The 17,100-nt window shown below is 36.5% G+C and overlaps 2 protein-coding genes across 3 annotated transcripts; both read left to right on the top strand.

Moving 5' to 3' along the window:
- Positions 1-1,510: 1,510 nt before the first annotated feature.
- LOC107015451 lies at positions 1,511-12,955 on the top strand. Of its 2 annotated transcripts, none has more exons than XM_027915749.1 (10): positions 1,511-1,995; positions 2,198-2,700; positions 3,720-3,913; positions 6,402-6,572; positions 7,773-8,087; positions 8,733-8,933; positions 9,021-9,170; positions 9,385-9,585; positions 11,203-11,339; positions 11,414-12,955. In XM_027915749.1, exons 1-10 carry the CDS (start codon positions 1,605-1,607, stop codon positions 12,466-12,468), a joined length of 3,318 nt encoding a protein of 1,105 aa, XP_027771550.1. In that variant the 5' UTR covers positions 1,511-1,604; the 3' UTR covers positions 12,469-12,955. The 2 variants fall into 2 exon arrangements, with proteins under 2 accessions (XP_027771550.1, XP_015071204.1); XM_015215718.2 differs by having other exon boundaries at positions 11,203-11,394; positions 11,463-12,955.
- Positions 12,956-14,000: 1,045 nt separating this feature from the next.
- On the top strand, positions 14,001-16,148 carry LOC107014559 (guanine nucleotide-binding protein subunit beta-like protein). Its single transcript, XM_015214520.2, has 2 exons — positions 14,001-15,119; positions 15,787-16,148. The coding sequence occupies exons 1-2, from the start codon at positions 14,241-14,243 to the stop codon at positions 15,886-15,888; spliced, it is 981 nt and encodes a 326-aa protein (XP_015070006.1). The 5' UTR covers positions 14,001-14,240; the 3' UTR covers positions 15,889-16,148.
- Positions 16,149-17,100: the final 952 nt, after the last annotated feature.

The raw sequence follows: 17,100 nt of genomic DNA, 5'->3' as shown, positions 1-17,100 counted from the left end.
ACCTGGCTCTTCTAAAAAAGTTGTTTGTGAATTGTGAACGCAGAGGACTATATCGTTGTCATGGTGACTCATTAGCATATAATAAAGATAAAAATTAATCAAAGCTACTTTTGGTGCGTTATCGTTTGGTAAAGTTATTTAGATGAAGATGTGTTTGGTCCACAATGCTATCGAAAATTTTGTTTGTTGTAGTACTTTTTCACAACGTATAAGACAGGATAAGGAAGACATATTAGTGCGCCTTGCCTTTTTACTTTTTTTTTTCTTTAAGATTTGTTTTGATATGCGATATGAAATAATTTTGATAAAAAAATTAAGTTTCATAATTTAATTTTCTTAAGTAGCGGCTTTTTCTTCTTTATAAACATGAAATTCACAAGTTGTGATCACTGACAAAAAAGTCTTCATGTGCCCTTTAAAAAAGATGTTTTGTGGTTGGAAACTTTCAAATGCACATAATAGTCAATAATAATAATAACTAATTGTTCTTTAATATAATCATTTCACATTGTACTGATAATTTCTGTAGCCAAACATGAATCGTTTTTTTTTCAAAATTTAACATGATGAATCTCCTTCATCTTGATTGGCCTTTTTCTATCTTTTTTCTTCTTCTTATCCTGATGAATCTCCTACGATTGATTTTTTAAAAAATTTATATATAAAATATAAACTTATGTGAAGAAAAATTGAATTGGATGATTTTAAATGTCATGTAAAAATGCAAATTTACTTTTCTTTCTATTTCAAGAACAGTGTTTTTCCTCTTTTAAAAAATTCTCTTAGTTTCAATTTTTCACGATACATATTAAAATGATATAGATAAAACGGTGTATTGATATATCATAGTTTGCATGCGCTCTATAGCAAACATAATATATATATTTCGCTATATATATACGAAATAAAATAGTTGTATAATTTGTCTATACATATACAAAAGAAAACTGTTGTATAATATATTTTGGTATACATATACAAAAGATCAATTGTATAATCTGTGTTTGTATAAAGCGATAAAGAGAGAAAGACAAAAGAAAACAAGGCAGAGGAAGGTTGTATTTGTATAATCATAAGTGTATAGGACGAAAATCTCGCTCGCCACTCTCGTTCTCTCCCTCGCCTCTCTCGCTTTTATACAAACAAAAATGTATAAAATGTGTGTGTTTGTATAAAACGAGAGAAAATTATATATATATATATGTCTATATATATATATATATAATTAAATCAAACTATATGGTTGTATAATTTAATTTGAATTAATAGTTTGCTATTATATATACAATTTTTCCTTTTCTGATTTGTATCGCCTTTTACTCTCATGGGCCAATGAGTCTACGACCCAATTAATAGAGAAAGCCGAAGTTGCTCTTAGCCCACTTATATTAGCTTAATGGGCCGTGGTTTCAAAATTGTAGGCCCACTGTTAAAGCGCGTTCATTGGATTAGCTCCTATTTAATGCTTATTTATGGGCTCTCTCTGTTGTTGAGCCCAAACTTTTGACTCTTCAGCTTTCTAAAGACTAGCTGTTACCGCCTTCACCATTCATTCAACTGAAAAATTTCTTAAAACCTTGGATTGCCCGAATCCCTAATTCCCAATGGCCTCCGATTCCGATGATGATTTCTCCGACAACGATTACGATGACGGCTTTCAAGAAGACATGGAAGCCCTCAAGAAAGCTTGTCTTTTCGCCGGCAAGGACGCCGACGACCTCCAACCTTCATCCTCCACCGGCGATGTTGCAGCTGGCGATGATGATGATGATGATGATGATGTAACGCCCTCTGTTTCAGACGCCAATGAATATGACGATGACATTGCGTGCTTACGTAATTTACAAGAGCGATTTTCCCTATCAACGGAGCTTTGCGAGCCTCTAAATCTGAAACCATTGTGCTCTATCTTTCCACCTGGCTCAGAGGGTGATGAAGAGAATGATTTAGAGACCTTACGCGCTATTGAGCGCCGTTTTGCGGCCTACGATGATGGTAGACTATTTCCGTTGTTGATTTAGATTTTTAATTTTAACTCTACTCATTGCTAGGCTTTAAATTGAATTGTAAATAGGGATAAATTGTTCATTCTATCTAACATTACAGGAGATAAATACTTGTTTGTTTGTTGGCGATCAAGAATGTTTTCCCATGCATATCTTATTCGTGACTAAATTTTATATTATAATTTGTACAGATTCTGGGACTAGGAGAAAGGAGAGTCCTTTAGATAAATTTGAGCAGGTTGGTCTCACTAACATATCCTCGGAAAAGGAAACTTCCAATAATTTGTTTGTAGAGAGAACTAATGCTGAGGAAGGGTTTCCCGCTTGTGTAGATAGAACCATACAGATTTCTGAAGGATGCAGTAATGACGTTGCTAGTTCTCAGAATCTCACTGAGGGGCATAATTTTGATGCTGAAACCACAGAAGCGTCAGTTAATTCTTTCTGCTTACCAAAATCAGCACATGCATTCCTTGATGCCATAAGGAAGAATAGGTCTTGTCAGAAAGTTATGCGGGATAAGATGATGCAAACTGAAGCAAGATTGGAAGAGTTGAAAAAATTAATCGAGCGGGTCAAGATCCTTAAGAGCTTTCAGCTCACATGCAAAAAGAGAATGGGGCGGGCCTTGTCACAAAAAAGAGATGCTCGTGTCCAGTTAATTTCTTTGCCAAAGCAAAGGTTCAGTTCAAAGGTCAGCAGTGCTAACTGCCAATTACTGCAAGCTTTATTATATATTACTTTGTCGAATTGCATCTTATATTGCTGCATGCATGAAATAAATCTTGGGTAAGAACACACGACCACTTTTAAGATTTAGGGTTCATTTAGCTGTCTTTTGTCTCATTCATTTTTCCTAACCTTGCTCATTCTTTAGGCCAGACCCCCTGATAATAAAAACAAAACCATATGGGGTTCTGAGTTTGTTGTCAAAAGATTACTTTTGCGTGGGACAACTTGAATATACAAGAACATAAGTATTAGTATTTTGTTTTCTCGAAACATCTAAGTTTTTGTATAGTGTATGTTTAGTGTACAAGNTGTCAAAAGATTACTTTTGCGTGGGACAACTTGAATATACAAGAACATAAGTATTAGTATTTTCTTTTCTCGAAACATCTAAGTTTTTGTATAGTGTATGTTTAGTGTACAAGTACAACTAACTATCTGAATTTTCTTTTCAAAAATAGTTTTTCTTTTTGAGGTGTGCCAAATATGTCATCAATGGACATGTGTGGCTTTCCTGTTTCTTGCATTCATCTATGCCAATAAATTGCTTGTTGAACATTGATATCCTTGCCTTCCATTGTTTTCTCATTCTAGTTGATTGATCATATACTGTGCAACCTTTTCTTTTTTTATCTGTATGATATACATTTTTTTAAAAGAACTTGGTATATCTGTATCGTATCATGTGTAACTGGATGAGAAGGTTTATATGTGCAAATTTATGGGTTGCATCTTCTAAAAGCTTGAATTTTTCTGTTAAGAAAGTACTACAACACTTCAATCCCAAATGAGCTTGGTAATAGATTCTTCTCTTGTGAGACTGGTAAAAATACTGCTTTCCTGGGGATGCTCTTATTATATGAGAAGCAAGTTGTACTTATCATGAAAAAAGGCATACATTTGTTGATGCAAACTGTACTAATGGAAAAAAAAGGTTACTGTTGTATATAACCTTCTGATCCTAAATTGTTTTTACTACTCCAGGGAAAGAAGTTATCTGCAACACATTGTGGACCGCCTGAGAATTCTCATGTTGCTAGCTATAGGGAGGCATTGACACATTTTGCTGTCTCATTGAGTCGCAAGGAGTGGTCCAAGGAAGAGAGTGAAAATCTTGTGAAAGGACTGAAACAACAATTTCAAGAGATGTTACTTCAACGCTCGGTCAATCTTCTAAGGTACAATTCTCCCTGCAGTTGCTATGTTAGTGAGGCAACTCTTCTCTCCGATTAGATTCCTTCTCATACTGCACTTGTATGCACACATACATATTTTCTCACAATAATGAAATGAGCAACAACACTAGCGTTCTGATACTGGTCAACTTTCATATAAACCTTGTGCCTCTCAATGATTTCCTGTATTCTCCTCCATGTTCTTTGATGACGCTAATATGTATCAGCAAAAATATCTTATCCATCAAACTGATAAGATTAAGGTTGATTGACTTATCATCGTATTCAAAATAGACGATTTCCCCTTTTTTGCCTGGATTAGAATCTGTAATTCAACCCATTCATGATTATTTTTTAACATTTATACAAGTATTATGTTGTTGCTGTTAATATCAATAAAATACTCCCCTACCAGTTCTTTTCTCAAAAATACTTGTTTACCAGTTTAAAAAGGAAGATTTATAAGGATTGTTTGTGTAATTATAATCCATTCTTTCACCTAAGATTTCCAATTTCAACTTCCTTTTTTACTTATAATTTTGTGATGCTAAAATAGAAGAGACCACACTTGATGAATTAGATTGTTAAAATGATATAACAGAGACTCCTTATATAGGATTTTGATTTTCATGAACTTTCTAAGTTTCTTAGTTCTCGTGTTTTCTGATTTTGCTGACATAATTATAGAAATATTTTACAACTTTTTTATATGATTTCTCTGGACATTTATATGTATAAGAATGAAAAAGTCATCTTGATAGTGAACATTGCCTGAGTAGTTCGCTTTAATAGTGAATAATCACCGGAAAGAAATACGGCTATGGAGCTCTCTTTCTACAAAGCTGTTAATAACATAATTGAGATATATAACCTGATTTTATATAAACTCTCCAACATGGGGATTTTCCCAATTTAGTAGACCTATTTATCTCATAGAAAATAATAAGAACGGTGGAAAAATCTTGTTGCAGCAGACAATGAATGGATTCTATTCACGGCCATTAGAAAAAGGTACAGTGATGCAAATCTTTATAAATATGAGTATTGCTTTTATTTGAATTTCTGGTTGAAGAGTAACCAGGAAAGTTGGCAGATCGGTGATGGGAAAAGTATAATTGTTGGTCACTTGATTTTATTAATAGCAATAGAGTTAAATTATACTGTTCACTTTCAGCAACTTTGAATGAGTGTGGGCCTGTGGGGGTGATAGGACTTGGAATAAAGTTGATCCCCATGCTTTTATAGTTGAAAATCAAGTGATCTTTATCTTGACGGTCCTTATTGGAGGTAATCATAAAGAGACAGATATGACTTCTAAGTTTGAAGTGGATATCTTATTGTTAGTGCACCAATTCAATCATATGTGGTTCTTTTCTAGCTATAGATATATTATTTGATTAATGCGCAAGAACAAATAATGTCGGTTTTTAATTTTACACTTTTAGGTCAAAATATTTGGGATCAACTGTTTGGCCACATGACATTCATAATCTTTATATTATTAAATTTACAGGTGCAATTCAAAAATAAAAGTTACATGTGCAAATGATGTTCTAATAAAGTAGTGTATTGATGGTGTAAGGGAAGTCTCTATGTTGCTGGATTAGAGATTGTGTCAAAAAACTGAAGCTAATATTACCTAAATGTGTTTTTCTTTTGTACTATCCTGGAGAATTGTCTGAGGTTTTCTTCGATGCCGCCATTATAGCTTAATGTTGTCAAGTGTTTGACTTCCACTCCCTTCTCCCCAGCTTGTATAGTATTTTTCNATTAGAGATTGTGTCAAAAAACTGAAGCTAATATTACCTAAATGTGTTTTTCTTTTGTACTATTCTGGAGAATTGTCTGAGGTTTTCTTCGATGCCGCCATTATAGCTTAATGTTGTCAAGTGTTTGACTTCCACTCCCTTCTCCCCAGCTTGTATAGTATTTTCCTGCAATTTTAAGTCCTCATTTCTATCTCTCTCTGCGTCTGTGTGCGTTCTCTTATTGTGATACCAGCTGAGGATTAAAACTGGTATGCAGTTTGGTTTGAAGAATATTCATTGACGGAGGCCCTAATTTCTTCTCAGTTATCTCTTCCACTTACTCCCCACCCTTTTATTCCATGTCTTTTTATGTGTTTCTCTCAGCTGGCATCAGTTTTATTTTCTTGGTTTTGTTTATTTGGATATGAAGTTGAAGTCTGGATGTTGGAACATGAAGGCAAATTGTTTATGACTGGTTTTATCAACTTGTGAGTGTAAAAATATTGAAGTACTATTATCAATACACTTGTAAGTAGAAGTCTCGGGAGAAATGAGCACTACTCTAACAAGTGGAAATTTTTTAAAAGAACATGAGATCATGATGGTCAAATTGTTTCTGCGATGACACAAATCATGATAAGCTTAACTGAGTGATTTGATTTAACTTGTGTGTGGAAAATACTCCATGTTGCCACCACATTAGCTCTTTTGGGATGATTTGGTCTTATCAAACTCTTTTGCAGTGATGAGGATGGATGTTCTAGAGAATCTGGTGATCTTGATGATGTCATTGCCTCAATCAGAGACCTCGCAATTACCCCCGAGACCATGAGGTTATTTCTACCCAAGGTCAATTGGGATCAAGTAGCTTCCATGTATCTTCCTGGTCGTTCGGGTGCTGAATGTCAATCAAGGTAGAATTAAAATGCCTTTGTACGGAATAATGACATTACATTCTATAGTATAAATGACGTTTAATACTTGAATTAGGTAATTTTTGTTGGGTATTTGTCCGTTTCTATGCATGCATGTATATGAAAAATTATATTGAAATTTTGATTTTTTCCTGTGTCTTATAATATGAATACCGGGGATTATGTCCTTTTGAGCCATAATAAGTTATGGAGAACATTTGCTGAATGCATGAATCATGACTCCAAATTGTCAGAATTGCATGCTTAATGGCTTATCATCCAAGTTAAGGATTAGAAGAGCTTAAAAAGTGATAGGATCAATGCTTGTATTGGATTCCAAGTAAAGATAATGCTTGGTTTGCTAATTTATGAGAATATAAACTTTTTGTTAAACATTTAAGGGATATGCCCCAAGTTTTTTTTTTGACCAAGTAGAAGTATTTTCGTTAATAACATGACCAAAAACATGATTATATTACAAGTGGTATACCAAAAAGAAATAAAAAAAAATACGATTATCCACAAATGCCACCCAATCTTCTATACAACGAGGGACTACATGGGTGCACCGAAAGAAAGTAAAGGGATGGAGGGGTACTCAACTGTGTAAAACTCATATCTACCCCTTCAAAATATCTCCTATTTCTCTCTCCAAGCATTGCCAGTGGAGCGACATTTCACGCCCCACGTTTTCTCCTTCCTCTCCCGCTCTTCTAGGAAGACATAAAATCTTTTACGATTCATCACATATCCACGACAAGCTGAACCACCTAAGAAAATCCCACCATAGCCTCATGGCTAAGCCACTGGATATAGTCTATGGCTTAGCAGCCTAGTAGTAACAAGAACTGGTGAAGCCGCTCTCTTCTTGAACTTCCCCACCAAGCATGTTGCGAAGAACTCAATTCTTTCCAAGATACGCCCTGGTGAAAATTTGAACTTTGGTTCCTTCTCTTCGTTCAGTCTTCTGCCTCCTCTGTCCAACGTCAGTGCTGTAGAGGGAATTATTTCCTTTGAGTCCATCTGTCCCTAAAAGCCATCTTATTATCTAAACTACCACAAGTTATGAAGATATACGTATGGACATATACTGTTTTATTTAACATTATTATTGCACTACTGATGATCTTGAGAGATATGTTTTTTTTTTTGATAAGGTAATTGAGAGTAATGGTCTTGTTCTCTCCTAAATCCCTTCAGGTGGTTGAACTGGGAAGACCCCTTAATTAAACATGAAGGATGGGATTTATTAGAAGAAAAGAACCTATTGCAAGTTGTCCAGCAGAAAAAAATGAGTAACTGGGTTGATATTTCTACATTGTTAGGAGTATGTAGGACTCCGTTTCAGTGCTTATCACATTATCAGAGGAGTTTGAATGCTTCAATCATTAGGCGGGAATGGACAGATGAGGAGGATATTAGACTCTCTGCTGCTGTGGAGACTTTTGGTGAGAGCAATTGGCAGTTTGTTGCTTCTGTCATTGAAGGTCGGACAGGTACTCAGTGCTCCAATAGGTCAGTCATCTCCTCATTGTGATTTAATATTTTTTTTAAGGTAGTATAATGCTACTCAGTTCTCATAATGTATTAAAAGGTCACGTATATTACTTTTGTTGTCGAAGTGGTAATTTTTCATAACACTGTATTCAGTACTACTTTTGTTAAAACTTCAAAGTTGATGTTTGTGATTGGCCGTCGTTTATGTAGGTCCAGTATCTAGATTCTAGAGTAGGATCTATAGATCTATTGCTTCTCTTTGGCCTTTTAAAATGAGCCTTGGCAAATTAATTGTTGCCTTCTTGCTATTTCATCAATTACCGAGAACAATTCCTTCTGAGACTATGTAACTAAAGTTGCCTTCTGCTATTTCATAAATGATTTTCAACAATTTCTTTGGATATAATGTAGCTACTTTTGTATGGTTTTGTTGGATGGTCTAAAGTTTGGTATATTTGTACTGATGTTGTACTTTATCTCATCTAAAGGATTGGGGAGGAGGAGAATTAGGAGGAAGTACATGGTTAAATTTGAGGCTTCTGAATCCCAAATGTTATTCGTGTTTGGGTTTGCTTTTCACATGTTTTTCTACTCAGTGCTTTTCTAGTGTTCTCCATGATGTTACTCTCAATTAAGCTAGTGACTTCTTTTTGAAACCCCCAGGTGGATTAAATCTATTCATCCAGCAATGAAAAGGTGCGGGAAATGGAGTGCTGATGAAGATAAGCGATTGAAAGTTGCTGTGATGCTTTTTTATCCTAAAACTTGGAGGAATGTAGTTCAATCTGTGCCTTGGCGAACTCCAATTTGGAAGAAGGTTGCTCAATATGTACCTGGGCGGACTCATGTACAATGTAGAGAAAGGTATTTATTATCTGTCTGACTTTGATGAGTAAGGTGGAAATAACTGTTATCATTCTTATTGGGGTTTTTTTGTTGCTGTTGATTCAGATGGGTCAATAGCTTAGATCCTTCTTTGAAGTTGGATGAGTGGACAGAAGAGGAGGATTTGAAGTTAAAATCAGCCATTGATGAACATGGATATTCCTGGTCCAAGGTTGCTGCATGCATTCCTCCACGGACTGACAATCAATGTCGCAGGTATGAATGTTTTGTTATTATGGTCTAACCTGGGTGGGTGAGGGTGGGGTGGGTTCCTTGTAGCATTTTTATTTGGGCGATCCAGCTCCTGTCTTATATGTGTATTTTCCCTGTATGGTGGGAGGTCAATATTATTTCTCATTAATTGTGCATATTAGAATATATGCTAGGTGTTATCCAGATTTGTTTCTTATTCAATTCTTCTGAAGTACAGGAGATGGATTGTGCTATTTCCAGATGAAGTTTCTATGCTGAAAGAAGCTAAAAAGATACGACGAGAAGCTTTTATTTCCAACTTCGTTGACAGGGAGGATGAAAGACCTGCCCTTAGACCCAATGACATAGTTCCGACACAGAAACTTAGTTCTAGAGCTGGACGTGAAACTACTTCTGTGAATAAAAAGAGGAAACTACGGTATGCATTCAATAACTGTGCTCCAGATATTTTTGCTACATGTGTTGTGCTTGTTTAATTTACTGTTACTCCCTATTCAAAGAGGAGAATTTGAAACTATCTTCCCTTTGGATGAATTTTCTTCTGGTTGTGGCAGGCTGATGCCGTATTGTCATTTACGCTGTATAGCTCCCTTCTCTTGCTTCAATCAATGAAGCAACTGTATCTCAATCTCAAATTATTTTGTGCATGCTATAGTTTATTTCTCCCCCGCTGCCCAAAAGAAATGTTCTTTTTTTCTTGGGGCTGGTAGCAGCGGAGGGAGATGATAGGTAATGATTCTTTAAAATTTTAAATGGCCACTTGGGACGGATTATCCCATCTGATTATAGATGTTATTGCAACTTATTTGGTCTACCATTTGACCTGGGATCTGCTAAAATGCTGCTTAGAGCAATCTTTGTGAATTGTGATCACTGATCAAATTATATATTACTCCCTCTGTTCCACAATAAGTATTTTTTTGAGATTTTGGCACATCCATTAAGTACCACCTAATAAATATTAATAATGAGGTTATTTGACTAAATTACCCTAATCAATTCACGGGGAAGTATAAAGAAGTATTGAGAGACCTTTTAGAAATTTGTTCATATAATTTATCAGTTAACAAATTTGGAAGGAAAATAATTATACATCTTTTTTTTTTAATTTTAAAAAATCATTTATTGTGGATCGCTGGAGTAATTGTTAAATGAAGTGTAAGAGAATAAACTTGTAACAAGGAGAGGGTCCTACTTAAAAGTAAAAGAAGGGAAATTTCCCATCCTAGTTTCACTTCCTTGAACTGGCTGCTACTGCGTAATCTGTCCTTGTTTGGTGGGCCATTTGTTTATCAATGTAAAAAAGAGGGATGGGTTTCAACCTTGCTTTGAGTTGTCAAGCTACTATTGGTGTAAAACATACTCTTCTGAAACAATCATTAAGGTCATTGACACTCGATTTTTTATTAGGGCATCCATAGGAGTATATAAAGTCCTACCCCACTCCATCTTGTAGAGACTTGGGTTGGACATTTAGATTCTTTCACATGGTATCAAAGCCAAACTTTGATGTACCCATTTGCACAATAACATTCATCATATTTTATTGCTCTGGGCTTCTTTCGCCCAGCTTAGTCCTTTAAAATGCTCTGAACTTTAAACCCACTCCTTCGTATGTTGAGCCTACTCTCCTCTCAGATCAAGGCCCACTTTTCAGCCTCTTGAGCCTACTATTCTCTCAGCCCCAGGCCCACTTTTCAGCATGCCCACTTTTCAGCATGTTGAGCCTAATCTCTCTCCCTACATTAAGTTCACACTTCCAATCTTCTCAAACTCAAGATGCAAGTTATGTATGCTGGAAGGTTTAGAGAATAAACTTGTTCCTCATCATTTATGCAAGTGTTTCATGAGGGCCAATATAGTCCTGGGCTGCTCCACTCATAGTCTTAAGGTCTTAGGTGGATGCTAAGATTCTTTCACAAACTGCTATTTGCTTAGGAAATAGTTGTCTGGTCATGACTACACAAGTTTTTGTGGAAGGGGTGCGTTTTTAGCTGCTAGGTTGCTTTCTGATTGTTTTAGTTTTTGTTTGTAGGCCCAGAGCAACAAGGGATGATATGGCTCCTAGGTGTGATGCAATGTCTGAAATGGAGAAGCCACATGCTGAGGGGAGTGAAGGTCCAGAGTCTTCTCATCTTATAAAAAGCAGTTTGTTACCTTCTAGAGACCAGGGTTGTAATGATGCAATGAAGAAGAATAAAAGACCGTCTAAACTGCGTCCTAGAAAGNACCTTCTAGAGACCAGGGTTGTAATGATGCAATGAAGAAGAATAAAAGACCGTCTAAACTGCGAAGGACAAAAAAATCTACACCAAATGATAAGGTTCCAGAGGCTTCTGTTTCCAGTGATTCTACTATTGCAGATGGCAATATCTGCAAGAGGAGGAGGAGGAGTACCAGTTCACTGGTGAAGAAAAAGAGTAGAACTGTCCCCTCTGCTTCCAGTATGGTTGAATCTACTACTACAGATGGCAATATCTGCAAGAGGAGGAGGAGAGCCAGTTCGTTAGTGAAGCCAAAGAGTAGAGAGAGTTCATCATCTTTGCCAAATCTGTCTTCGTCAATGGCAGTTGTTGAAGAGGCTGAGTCACTTGTTCAAGACAGCAGGAAGGCCAAGAATGTTATGGATAAACGCAATTCCGCAAGTGAATATGATGATCCCTGTATTAGCCCTCAAGGTCATCCATTGGCACATCCACACTTGGATGAAGGGACAGCTGATCTTAATGTTGGTGAGAATGAAAATGCCTCTGCAACAGGGTTACAGGATGACTCTTTACTTCTTCAAAGAAATGCTGTTGTGTGCACTGATGAAAATGCTAGTCAGTTCGAAGCTTCTGCAACACCTGGCACTCGGGAAGGTGAGGATTATGGAGCTTCTGTTTGTCACAAGCTTAATAAATGCAATCAATTGGAGAATAATGTCAAGTCTTCCTTAGATTATCTGCCGCAAACAGCAGATGACGGCATGACCCTTGCTTCTTTTGTCTGTAAATTGCGAGCAAAGGTAAGTTCATCGTCTTCTACTAAGGTTGCCAGGTTGCATTCGGGCAAAGCTCCAAGTAAAGCTATGTCTGGAGATCACTCTAGCATATCTTGTATATCTGGTGGTCATGATGGGATGGATAAGAGGAGTAAACAAGAATGCACCAGTTCCAATCAGACATCAGGGACTAAAGTAGAGGATGATATGCTCCTCTCTTCTTTCATGCGCAGAGTGAAGAAAAGGGAGTGTACTGAAGTAGGGGATGACATGCCTCTCTCTCTCTTTGTGGGCAGATTGAAAAGGGAGCGACACTAATTTCTTTTTATAGATTTCCAAGGCTGCATATTATTCTGTGAAGCTATAGTATGGGCCAAAACTGATTTATCCCATCTTCATCTTGGATGCATACATCTACGTTGCACAAAAATTTTCAGGTTGCTGGGGGAAACCTAAGGAGGTTCACTAGTATAGGCGATCACGATTGGGAAAGTTTTCTCTATTTCCTGCTGGATGCATGAGTTATAAATTGCTCTAATGTATTTTTGTTCTTCAAATTCAGAAGCCATTCTTTCTATTACTATTGGGAGAGCTCTGAAGACGTGGTTCGGGCCTTGGGGGTACTGCATCAGCACTTTTGTCCCGTGTCAATATTACTGTAGAATTTTGTACCTCTTCGCACTGCGATGAATGTTTCTGTGATCTATAGCATACTATTACCATATAGTTACAATTTTGGTTTGACATACATGCGTATTTTGCTATGATCTTAATGCGTAATCCTTTGGTTGGTTACATTTTTTAAGTACTAGTTTTAATGGATAATTATAGTTCTATAACTTTTGGTGATAAGTTTAGAAAAATAGCTAGTATAGGGATTTCTGTGTGTATATTAAGTATAAATATACACATACATAGAATATAATTGCATACTACTAAAACTTGTGCCATTAATGTATTGTTTTTCTTTCCCCAGTCAGCGTTAGCTGGTTCTTACTTACATACTTACTTAAACTAGTTGAGGCCGCTTGTGTGGGTCTTGCCTTGCATGCCTGTAGTTCAAATAATTTGAGGCTGGTTAGGTTGGTTATTCGGTTGAAATGCAAATGCCATGTGGGTAGGTGTGAGAAGTTGGATATACTGGGTACGAGGAGAGACTGTGAACTTATTATAGGCCGAATAAGCATTGGAGAGAGATTGTTAGACATGATATGATACACTTTCAATNCTTGCATGCCTGTAGTTCAAATAATTTGAGGCTGGTTAGGTTGGTTATTCGGTTGAAATGCAATGCCATGTGGGTAGGTGTGAGAAGTTGGATATACTGGGTACGAGGAGAGACTGTGAACTTATTATAGGCCGAATAAGCATTGGAGAGAGATTGTTAGACATGATATGATACACTTTCATTTTTATTGACAATTAGCCTTGTTGCCTCTCGTGGTATTAGCCCTATTCTTGGAACAACAGATATCTATGATATTGTTTGTTGTATCTTGCTTATCACACTATCAATGATGTTACCTTTTCCACTAATTACTTGTTAGTTTTCTGCTGCCTTTTTTCCATCTCATACATAAATTTGCACTTGTTTCGAAAAATCATTTGGTAATAACCTCTTCACATCCATGAGGTAGAAGTACATTTTAACTTTCTCAACTCCACTTGTAAAAATTTACTAGATATATTATTATAGTTGTGGTATACGTATTCTGGTCCTATTATTTCAATTTTTATTAAAAATAACTAATTCTTTAATAATTACTAACTTCGACATAATTAATGTTGAAATTATTAATCAAACAATGAAATAATATTACGCAAACTAGCTTGTCCCATCGCCGACTCGATAAAGTGGTGAAGCTAATTACCCGTCATCCTTGAAATGGATATATCCCATGCAGGCCCAGTAACATGACCCAATTTGCCTAATGGACCTGTAACCCCTCAACATTTCTCGCAAAAACCCTAAAATTGAGACGCACTATAAATTCTCACCTGTGAAAGATTAGGGTTTCTCTTCACTGCTATATCGTCGTCTCACTTGCCTTCAGAGGATAACCGGAGCGGCGACCACCTTGCTTGACAAAATGGCGCAAGAATCACTTGTCCTTCGCGGCACCATGAAAGCCCACACCGATTGGGTCACTGCCATCGCCACCCCAATTGATAACTCTGACATGATTGTTACTTCCTCCAGGGACAAGTCCATCATTGTCTGGTCTCTCACCAAGGATGGCGCACAGTACGGTGTCCCCCGCCGCCGTCTCACAGGCCACGGCCACTTTGTTCAGGATGTTGTTCTCTCCTCCGACGGTATGTTTGCTCTCTCTGGTTCTTGGGATGGAGAGCTTCGCCTTTGGGATCTTCAAGCCGGCACTACTGCTCGCCGTTTTGTTGGTCACACTAAGGATGTTCTCTCCGTTGCTTTTTCCGTTGATAACCGTCAGATTGTGTCCGCTTCACGGGACAAGTCTATCAAGTTGTGGAACACTCTCGGTGAGTGTAAATACACCATTCAGGACGGAGACTCACACTCCGATTGGGTTTCGTGTGTGCGTTTCAGCCCAAACACTCTCCAGCCAACTATTGTTTCTGGTTCCTGGGATCGTACTGTGAAAATCTGGAACCTTACTAACTGTAAGCTGCGTTCGACTCTTGCTGGACACTCTGGCTATGTGAACACTGTGGCAGTGTCACCTGATGGTTCCTTGTGCGCTAGTGGTGGCAAGGATGGAGTTATTTTGCTCTGGGATTTGGCTGAGGGGAAGAAGCTCTACTCGCTTGACGCTGGCTCCATCATTCATACTCTCTGCTTTAGTCCTAACAGGTACTGGCTCTGCGCAGCCACCGAGTCTAGCATTAAGATTTGGGACTTGGAGAGCAAGAGCATCGTGGTTGACCTTAAAGTTGATCTCAAGCATGAGAGTGAGATGGCTAACGAAAGTGGAACTGCACCAAAAACCAAGGTATTTTTGTTATGCATTTACTTGATCATGGTTTCATAGTATTCTTCTGTTGTGTGAACATAATTCTATTATGAATGCTTGTAAATTTATTATTGTATGTAGGGTAAGATGATTAACATATTCAATGAATTCACATTTGCCTCCATTTTAGCGTCTGTGTGTGAATTAACAGCTACAATTTTATAATTTCATATCATTAGGATGATAAATTTGTATATGGGTCAATGCTTCAAATACAAAATTCATCAGCAGCTTATTTGTTGATTGACTCGTAATGGTTCGCTTAGATTATTCCAGTTTTCTTGTTGCCATGTTGCTTTACTTGAATAGGAAATGAGCAACCTTGGACCATTCCCCGAGACTACGTCCTTGATGCTTTTAATGATTTCGGGTAGCTCTTTAGGACATGAACTATTGATTGTCCCGTCAATTTTTCATTTTGCGGGATAATATGAATGTAACTTGGATTCTTTTGTGTTTTGTACAGCTTCTTACTCCAATGCTTATTGTTGGTTGCTTTAGTATATTTAGAAGTTACATGTTCAGTTTATCACAAACAATGTAGAAGTGTATTTATGTTACTTTTGTATTGATTTCTTGATATCCACGGTTGTAACGTCTTGTTACCAATTAACATTTTGCTAATATTGCTGAATCCTTTTGGCAGGTCATTTACTGTACCAGTTTGAGTTGGAGTGCTGATGGCAGCACACTTTTCAGCGGATATACAGATGGTTTGATTAGGGTTTGGGGTATTGGGCGTTACTAGGAATTGCATCTAGGCAAGCTTTTTGGCTATAGTCTCCATTAAGACGTTTAGATTGTTCTTGAAAATGTATCTGGATTCTGTTTGAGAGTTTTGATGTTCCATTTTTGGAGTTCTGTTTAGAATTTCGTTACAAGCTTGTGTTGCTGTTATTCCTCCCTGGCTCCTCCTGTTATGTTTTCAATCCTTTGACCTAATACATGGTTGGATAAGAACCTGCAAGTCACCTTTTTGAATTCATATTCATTGTCCTACTAGTGAAATTATTGTTACCCTCTCTTTTCCTAGGTTTTACAAGTCTCAGTTAAGCAGCATCGAAGGTGAAGTTGTGAAAATTTCCAGTTATCGTGAAGGACCCTAAATTGGTCCTAGGGTTTCGTCATTGGTGTATTTTCGAGACCAATTGAGCACGAAAGTATTGATGGATATGCTTTGTCCATTATTTGTTCATGCATTATAGTGTGTTGTTTGGTTTGTTCATACACAATTGACTGGTGCTCATGGTTTGGTAGAAAATTGATTCAAACTGTAATAATGTCATATGCAAGTAATAGGTTACAGAAATCATATATATCGACAAAAATGAGATGTTTCTCTTCTGCTATCATTTTCGTATTTGTTTGTCTCTTCTTGAAATAAGGAATTACTCCAATATTTTCTTCTATCTATTATTTTTTTAACCAAAAGAATAATGGGAAATGATTTTTAAAACCACTACGAAGGTTAGCTTAGCTAGGATAAGATAACAAAAGTAGGGGTGAGACCTTGTTTTTTGGATCTCTATATTTAGTGACTTTCTTGTAGAAGTATCCAATGTGTTATTTTTTCGACTTAAAACATCAATTTTAGGGTTCTGAGAGTTGTCCATCATGATCTTAATTTTTGAATATGTATGCATCAGGACATATGAAAATTAAGGTAACTAGTCCTAACAATTCCAAATAGAAATGATTCCAATTAAGAATGAATAATTGGAGAACTTAACTTAATTATAAATTAATGGGAATACTCGAGTTTTAGTGAGAAATTAAAAAACAATTGGTAGGTATATAAATATGACTCCTTCTGTTTTAATTTGTTCGAGGTTTAAGAAAATAAAATTAAAATTAAAATTATACATACACGTCAAATTATTATTTTGAACATGATATATATTAAAAAAATATATAATATACACGAATCTAATTAATAAACAAAATTGATTTTAAAAATACA

Source organism: Solanum pennellii, chromosome 3, assembly GCF_001406875.1.
Source record: "Solanum pennellii chromosome 3, SPENNV200".
Lineage (NCBI taxonomy): Eukaryota > Viridiplantae > Streptophyta > Magnoliopsida > Solanales > Solanaceae > Solanum > Solanum pennellii.
This window is presented reverse-complemented; position numbering and strand designations above follow the sequence as displayed.